At 35.7% G+C, this 8,405-nt stretch overlaps 2 protein-coding genes across 3 annotated transcripts in view; both read left to right on the top strand.

Annotated features, from left to right (window-relative positions):
- LOC116025256 (Golgi apparatus membrane protein-like protein ECHIDNA) overlaps positions 1 to 2,152 on the top strand; it is a 5,119-nt gene extending 2,967 nt beyond the window's left edge. The window contains exons 3-6 of the mRNA XM_031266426.1: positions 38 to 241; positions 408 to 467; positions 1,152 to 1,278; positions 1,770 to 2,152. Coding sequence (XP_031122286.1) covers positions 38 to 241; positions 408 to 467; positions 1,152 to 1,278; positions 1,770 to 1,858 — 480 coding nt within the window. The 3' untranslated portion in view covers positions 1,859 to 2,152. The remainder of the gene's footprint in view (positions 1 to 37; positions 242 to 407; positions 468 to 1,151; positions 1,279 to 1,769) is intronic.
- A 505-nt stretch (positions 2,153 to 2,657) lies between these two features.
- LOC116020679 lies at positions 2,658 to 8,177 on the top strand. 2 transcript variants are annotated; one of them, XM_031261178.1, is made up of 7 exons: positions 2,658 to 2,906; positions 3,845 to 3,981; positions 4,385 to 5,530; positions 5,946 to 6,013; positions 6,107 to 6,269; positions 7,152 to 7,241; positions 7,747 to 8,177. In XM_031261178.1, the coding sequence occupies exons 2-6, from the start codon at positions 3,847 to 3,849 to the stop codon at positions 7,152 to 7,154; spliced, it is 1,515 nt and encodes a 504-aa protein (XP_031117038.1). In that variant the 5' UTR covers positions 2,658 to 2,906; positions 3,845 to 3,846; the 3' UTR covers positions 7,155 to 7,241; positions 7,747 to 8,177. The 2 variants fall into 2 exon arrangements, with proteins under 2 accessions (XP_031117038.1, XP_031117030.1); XM_031261170.1 differs by having other exon boundaries at positions 7,110 to 7,241; positions 7,747 to 8,176.
- Positions 8,178 to 8,405: the final 228 nt, after the last annotated feature.

Here is an 8,405-nt window from a genome sequence, read left to right as displayed (position 1 = left end):
TTTTTTTTTTTTTTTTTTTTTTTTTTTTCCTTCTCAGGCAGCTGCTTTGGCATTTTACATACTTTCAGCTCTATTTGTCGATAGTTTTGTCATCATATTTGTGGTCACTGTTCTGTTAGCAGCTCTTGACTTTTGGGTTGTTAAGAATGTGAGTGGACGCATCTTAGTGGGTTTGAGGTGGTGGAATGAGATAAGTGAAGAGGGCGAAAGTCTGTGGAAATTTGAGTGCCTTGACCAAGAGGTGAGCAGCAAGGCCTTGCAGTTTCTTTGTACCTTTTTTATAAAGTGATATGGTGATACCATATGTTTCTCCAAAAGCTCCCTTAGTGTTGATGTTTCTTAGAGAAACTATCTTTTTAGCTACTTCATTCAGCTACTGTGTTTATTTTTTTATTTTTCCTTTGCAGTCATTGGCTCGCATGAATAAGAAGGATTCTTGGCTTTTCTGGTGGACACTATACCTTACTGTAAGTAAACAATGTGAAATATATAATATTTTTGGCCATCAACGCTTAGGCCAAGGTACAATATGGTTATCAATGTTTTAGAACTTAAAAACAGTCGGTAATATTTTGATTTTGTTTCAAAATCATTGCCGTCCAAAATTTCTATCACAATTCCAGAAATCTCTGGTAACATGTGCACTGCGTGAGGGAGAGTTAATTTTGAAAATTCTGATTTGGGTTTTATATTTAGTGTTACAGTGAAACAAATATCCATAATTGGAGCATTGAATCACTAAAAATTTCAAGAATTGTGATAAAATATGGTGGACGTGGTGGTGATGATTTTGAAACCAAATTTTAAGCTTTGAAACATTAAAAAAGAAAAAACAATTCAAACAATGTGAACTCTGCATTTTGTGGTCCACTTTTAGCGTTCAATTTTCAACTGAAGGATTATATGCATTGAAATCTGAGAACAGTTGAAGATATGTGCCATATGCCTTGATCTGACCTCAGTAGTCAGAAGCTCTGAATGTTCAGTATATAACTCAAAATGATCTTTGAGATTTCTCATTAGTGCTTCATGTTGTTTCAAATACACAATAGATTGGTATTTAAAATTCACACCTTAAAATAAGAGGAAATAAGGATTCAACTATTTATTTGTATCTAGTACTGCAACTGATATTTTACTTGTGTGATTAGGCGGTGGCTTGGATTATTCTTGGAATATTCTCACTCATTAGATTCCAAGCTGACTATCTCCTTGTTATTGGTGTGTGCTTGACACTCAGCATTGCAAATATTGTTGGCTTTACTAGGTGCCGCAAAGGTGTGTACAAAATCTCTTGACTTTCTGTGACCTAAATGATTTCAGTCTGTGCATATGTATACCACAAATGCATGTATCTTTTAAATTTCTATCTTCATGATAAAAAGCAGTGAAAGGCATAATCCTTAATTCTTTAACATTGTTCATAGCTTTTTTACCAACCTGCTATAACCAACACAATTAGAATTGCTACTTCCTTACCTGTGAGGAACTCAGTATTAATTTATTGTGGTTATTGGGTATATAGAAATGCACAGACACACATCTAATTCAGTCCAGCATATCATTCTATTCTCTGGTCATGATTTTTACTTTAAACTATGCTGGATATCTTACTGCAACTTGTGCAGTTTTGCCAAATAGAAACCTATAACACTGGTGCCTATGTAATTTACTTTCCTAAAGTATTACGCCACACTTCTCTACTGTCTTGCTGCAAAGCGTCAAAATTAGTTAATTGTCTAACAAGGATTTGATCAATTTCCTTCCAGATGCCAAGAAGCAGCTTCAAGCATTTGCCACTCAGACCCTCGCATCCCGAGTATCTACTACCATCCAGTCTGCATTCAGTGTTGTTTGAACTCCTACAAGGAAGAGGTGAACTGGGCACAAAAGAATCAATTCTTGAATGTCAGCCAACTTACACACTTGCATGGCACTGTATTGGAATGTCAACAGCTTTTTCTTTTACAGTTTTGTAGAGATGATGGAACATTGCATAGGCGTTTGTATTAGTATTCTTTGACTACTATAGGTCCAGTGCATGTTGAACGAACATAAAATAAGTTTGGTAAAAAAATGGGTACTTATTTCTGTTTTCTTGTCAAACAAATTTAACATTGACCTTGCTATATAGTTTACTTGTGTTTGAGTGTCAAAGGGAGAGTGTGCGATATGGTGAATCTCTCATTGTGATCCTAGTTGGTGCATATGGTGAATCTCTCATTGTGATCTAGCTGGTAAAAGACTATAGGTAAACGACTATAAAGAAGTAAATCAATATAGATTGTTTATAACTGATCAGTTAAATCAAGAAGACTAATAAGTCACTCTCGCAATAGCCCGATCAATTTGATTGGGTGACCTCATATCTTGAACTAGTAATATAAATTGATAATGTCACAATTTACTTATGCTTAAATTTAACTGTGAAAATACTTGCACTTGAGGTTAGAGGACCGAATCCCGATAATGAAATATTGACTCTTTTAAATTGCTACAGGTAGAGACAGTATATAATATATATTACATTGTAATAGAGTCAATTGTACTAAAAAAAAAAAAAAAACAAAAAACTTAGCACTTAAAAAATTGGAGGGCACGATCGTGATTTCATTAGCCGCTTTTCGTACTAAAGTTGTAGCCGCGGCTCCGAAAAGAGTTTTCCCGCTTCGAAAACGGATAGATCTGAGCTGTTGTGTACTGTTACCAAGGCACAGTAAAGATATTTTCTGGTGGCAACTCTACTAAACTCTGCCTGAGAGCTTCGGCGATCCGCCGGCGGCCTCAAATTCACACCGCACTTTTCGAGCTCAGCCGCTAATTCCTGAAACCGCAGAAACTCAGATTTAATCTGGTCTGGTCGTCGTGATCGAGCCGAGAGCTTTCTTGGCCATTACATGCCCAAGGTAAACCCCCGTTGACTCATATCTTAAATTTCAGTTGCTATTTGTATGTAAGCTGGTTGCTTAAATGCCTTTTCTAAGAATCAAGCACCTTCGTTGATTGTCTAGTTGATGAAATTAACACCCAAAAAGAATAAGACTGTAAAATTTACTGCGCATTTAGAGGATGTTTCGTTGAGATTTGAGAAAATTGAAGGAAAAATGAAGCCGATGAGTAGTTTTCTTTACGCCTTACACTTGTAATGTTGTGCATGAGAGGCATAGCCTATGACCTAATCAAGGGAAAGCCACTGTTATGTATTGCTCCATAAGAAAAAGAAAAAGAAAAAGAAAAAGAAATAAACCTGGGTTTTGATTCTGTGGATGTGGGAGAATTTCATATTAGATGTTGTTACTTGAATGTATATTGCCTAAACAAACTATGAATTTCAAATATCTAGCTATTTGATGAAAGACTATACAGGGTGCTAAAATTTTTTAAATTTAAATAGCTGGAAATAAAGTTCAACAAGGCAAAAGTCAGGGTTTCTACCTTTAATGTTGAATGAGGATGGAATAGGGCATTATGGGCTGATATATGCCAGGTAGGATTCCAAAGTCAATTAAGTGAATTGAACTGTCTAGTGTCAAGCACAGAAAAAGTGTTGGTTGTGCATTGATGTATGATTCTCTACTACACCGGGTGATTTTAATCTTCTAAGTTGTGCTTTTGCTCCCCTTTAATAGTCTCATTGGAGCAGTCTTCAGAAATTTGGCTTACTCGAAGTCTTCAGATGCTTTGATAACTCATTCATTTTAGTTTAGGGTTTCTGTACTCAACTATGGCCTACTTTAATAATTTCCAGTTGCTCTCAACATGTGCATATATCTTGTCTTTCAAGAATATTTGTACTATAACCTTATGGGTCTTGCTCTTAGATGCTTATGTTTTTAATTTACAGATATGAAACCAAAGGAAACTGGACAAACGCTTAACAACCTGCCCAAAAAAAAGCTTCAAGAATTATGCAAGAAATACGGTTTGTCTCCTTATAAGGCAAAACCTTTTCTTGTGGATTCCTTGATTTCATTCTTTAAGGTAAAAATGTTGACAAGTTGTTGTCTTTTTGTCTGTAAGTTATTATGGATATCATCTCTCATTATATTGTCCTTGAAATTAATAACAATTTTTTCATTTCTGCTTTTCTTAAATTCCATGTCACGAGAGCTAAAATAGGGTGTAAGCTGATTCAGCTTAGTCAACAATTTCAAGGGATGAACGCCCTTAGTTGGACCTTGGGGCTTGGGGTTTAACTTACAGCAGTCTTGGGAAAGCTATATATTTTATTGGTTTAAGATCTTGAGAGGATTGCTTTCAAAAAAAAAAAAAAAGATCTTGAGAGGATTCAAAAAATCAGAAAGTCTAACCCTTCCATCATCTATATGACCTGCTGAAAAGCTTGGGTGGCTGTTCCACTTATGTATAATTTGTGTTAGTGCAGGCAACAGATGTTGAAACTTTTGAGGCCATTCAGTACTCATTGGAAAACAATCAAAGTTCTTCCTACGTACACAACAAGAGAGGGAAGGCATCTGCTTCCCCATTCATTCCTCAAACCGACAGGATTGCATTCAAAGATACTGTTCATACCACACAAGCAAGTTCTTCTAAAACCACATTTGTATCTGGGGTCAAGTCAGTACATGCTCCTTTTGAGTTTTCGGTCATGTCAGAAGAAGGAGTCAACCTTATTGTTGATTTGAACTCATGTGTATCAGACTGGTTTAAGAGATTGGAAAATGAGGTGTGCATATGTAAAAGTTTGCAGAAGCAAAAATTTCAGAGTTTTCGTCAGGAGCTTCAAAACCTGGGAAATAAACAACTGACAAATTCATTTACCAGGGAAACAGATTCAGACTGTAGGAATCAGAGCTTTGTACATACTGTCTCTTCCCCAATTTTATGTAGTGAAGCGAATGGTGTATCCGGTAATCAAGATAAAGGTGATAGATTGTTGGAATCCTCTGCAACAAAATCTGGTTACCATTCTGAAAAGCATTCTGCATGTATGGGAGAAAAAGAGGAGCCTCCACCATTTTCTAGACACTCTTCCAATTTACGTAATGAGATTGTCTCTGATACTTACTTGAGAGAGGAGACGGGAAGTACAGATCCAAATGCTTCCTATGCCTCTGAGGGTATTGTGGAAACTAATGCCACCTGTATGGCACTATGTGGACCAGAAGAAATATTGGAGGACCAGGATGCAAAATTTCATAATGCTTTAACATCTGGTGGGCAAAAAACAAGTAGTTTCATAGAAGATGTAGTTGTGGTTAAACCAGAAGGAAAATTGGAGAATCAGAATGTAAAGCTTGGTAATGAAAACAGCACAGATATAGACACACAGAGTACTTGTAGCCTTGACAAGCCCATGGTACTTCTAGATGTTCCTTCAGCAAACGATACCACAGAGGCATGGTTTTCAGATGCCAAATTTCACGAGAAGTATGCATCATGCTCGTCAGTGCATGATTGCTCCATGGATTTGGTTGATGTTGCAGATAGCATCAAACCAGGTGGATATTCAGATTCATGTGAGGATGACCATAGTTCTTTTGTGGATAACAAGCCTAAATCAGGAGGGGTAATGATTTATTATTTCCATTTTAAAAATTCATTATGGCAGTTTTCTAGGCTATTGGGGTGTTTCCTCTTAAACTCTTAGTAGAGAAGATAATGACTTTTCTACTCCATTTACATAAAAGCTACTTGAGCCTTAGCCCCCCTTTAATTCTGCCATCCTCTGTTTCATTCTTGGTCTCTCATCCTCATACACAAGACCTCTCTCCCATGCACCAGCCCTCTCACAACCCAATATCTCCACTGACTCTCCACCATTCTGCTTTTGGAGTTGGCATATATGTCATGATTGAAGAATCCAAAGTCGTCTAGCTAGTGGTCTGCATTTGCTTTGAGTTAGAAAGAGTATAATATTTATTTTCTTGCTATGGCATTGTGATGGCATTAAATTTTCGTTCTCATTTAAGAACCTGCCACAGGGAAATGACATCTTATCTTGCCGCACACATCTAAATGACAGGCATCTGAAGGGGAAAGAATCTTCAGAGTAATTTCTACTACCAAGTCAAGATGCTGTTGTAATCTGTATGATTGCCATATGTTAAACTGGTTTGTTATGATTTATCTTTGCATTTTGCAGCAAATTGTTGAAACGATTAGAGTTTGCATCTGATGGAAAACAAAGGAGAAAGAGAAGTAATGGTGAATCTGATAAGGGTTTTAGCTGCAACGAAGGAAGAAATTTAAGAAGTGCAAAGCGTCTTCAAGTTCTTCCTAGAAGATCCATGCGGCTATTTTCTAAGGTTTGCATTTTCTTTTCTTGCCATTTTTTAGGTGCTAGCAAATACAAGGTCGGGGTTCTCATTGATTTTTTTTCCCCCATTTTGATTTAGTCTCAAAAGTAAATATATGTTTTTCTGATCATCTCTTGTGTCTATTAAATAGCAGCCTTTTGTATTGGAGTGTGAAATATCTTCTCTGTGCTGAATTTAGGACAGTCAACTTGATAAGCAGTAGTTGAGAAGTCTGTTGCTAATGTTCCTTTAGTCCAAAAAGTTTTTTTTGTAATATGACAAACATTGTTAACAAGGATATATACTCAATGAACTCTATTTCTCTTTGAAGACTAGGCTATTTTCAATATGTACGTCTATTAACATAAAGGAGGTGAAGTGTGGAATGCACTAGCAGATCTGGAGCAGTAAGATGAAGTAGAAGAAAGAATTAAATAGTAATCTCAAACCTTTAATGGCATTATAGGAGTCTCATTTAGAAGCATTTTCTGGAAACATGCTATTTAAACTAATTTTAATTGATTTAATTAATGACAATCCACTTTGAAGAAAAAACTTGTTTATATTATGCACAAGCACAACTTGCAAAGCCGATATGTATAAAATCATTTTGCCTAGGTTAGCATTTAGTGAAAGAAAAATGAAAGCAAATCAGTTTAATATGCTAACTAAAACTGCTCTATATGAATGGAAGCCATTCACTTTTCTCTGGTTGTGACCAAAGTATTTCTAGAATGAGCATACGAAACTAGATTGCATGTACGGATAATAATAACTCCAGAATTTACTTTTTCTTGGTTACTTATGCAAAACCTTATATTTGCTAAAATGTCATTATTTTTATTTCAGTGAGGAGAACCACATCTTATTCTGTATTAAATTTGTGGACAGTGACTTGTGACACTGAAGTTTAGAGGCATTAGAAATCCTGGTCAATGTTACAGAACATTGTTGATGTTGCTGCACAAATACATGTGTTAGGTAAGTTTCACTTTTACAAACTGTTGCCATTAATTCCAACTTTTTGGCTTAAATCTGTGATGGAACAGATGATCCCCCATCACCCAGTTTCTTCATACTTAATGGCAATGCATCTCTACCAGTAATTTTCCAAAGTTGTGAATACTTGTTTTTTCTTTTTTTTTTTTAATATAAATTTTGGTGTGAATAAGGAACTGATGGTTTTTCTGACCTTCACGCACAACTGAACTTCTGTAAAGCCGCTAGCAAGGTGCATCTTTGTGATAAAAATTACTTATTCAAATTGCATCGACCAACTATAGAAATTCAGCCGTAAAATTTGAAATGCCACTTTTCTTTCCATCTTTCATAGTTCATACTCAACCTTTGAATATGAGGCATTCTTGTACATGAATTCTTGCATGTTAGTTGAAACCTACTCCTTGCTTTGCTTCAAATCAAAATATTGAACTGTCAACTTCACAGTCAAAATTTGAAGGATGTTAACTCATTTATGCACTCGCAGGTTGCCATTCTAAAACTTGATTCAGAAAAAGCATTAATATCAATCAAGCTCAGCCGCTCAGGTCTGCTCCAGAATGCCTTGTAGCCCCCCCTCATAAACTACTAGACATTTGATAACCTTGTTCTCATTATTTGTTTACCAGATTGTCCTTTTTCTCTTTTTATTTCCTATTCATATTTGTATAGATTAAATCACTCCTTACAATTCCCCTCTAAAACTTCCAGGCAGATTTGGTTGGAACAATAGGCATTTATCTTGTTCAAGAATTAACTTAGGGTGTGTTTGGTTGACACATTTAGCTATTAGGAATGGGTATCAAAGTCATTGGTATTTGTTTGGTTGATAGGTTTTTAGAACATTACTATGGTTTTGATTACCCCTTAATTGCAAAACTCATTCCTTAATAAAATAAGTGTTTCATCCATTTCTTCTCAACTACTTTCCCAAGTATTAGAGCAAATATCATTTTTAGTCCCTCAACTATAATATATGTATCAATTTTGGTCATTGACTATTAAAATTTCAAATTAGGTACATGACTATTCAATTTGTATCACATTTGGTCCGTGACTATTAACATTTTCAAATTAGGTGCATGACTATTCATTTTGTATCACATTTGGTCTTGCCGTTAAATTTTCCGGCCAAACTTCCGGTGA

Source organism: Ipomoea triloba, chromosome 1 (assembly GCF_003576645.1).
Source record: "Ipomoea triloba cultivar NCNSP0323 chromosome 1, ASM357664v1".
NCBI classification, from domain to species: domain Eukaryota; kingdom Viridiplantae; phylum Streptophyta; class Magnoliopsida; order Solanales; family Convolvulaceae; genus Ipomoea; species Ipomoea triloba.
The sequence above is the reverse complement of the archived record's forward strand: the minus strand, read 5'-3'. Positions and strand labels throughout refer to the sequence as shown.

Bases quoted from the DNA above. Each gene is read 5' to 3' on its own strand.
- LOC116020679 (XM_031261178.1), top strand. From the start codon at position 3,847: ATGAAACCAAAGGAAACTGGACAAACGCTTAACAACCTGCCCAAAAAA. The intron at 5,531-5,945 runs GTAATGATTTAT...AACCTGCCACAG, and splicing joins ACAAGCCTAAATCAGGAGGG to GGAAATGACATCTTATCTTG. The intron at 6,014-6,106 runs GTAATTTCTACT...TGCATTTTGCAG, and splicing joins AAGGGGAAAGAATCTTCAGA to CAAATTGTTGAAACGATTAG.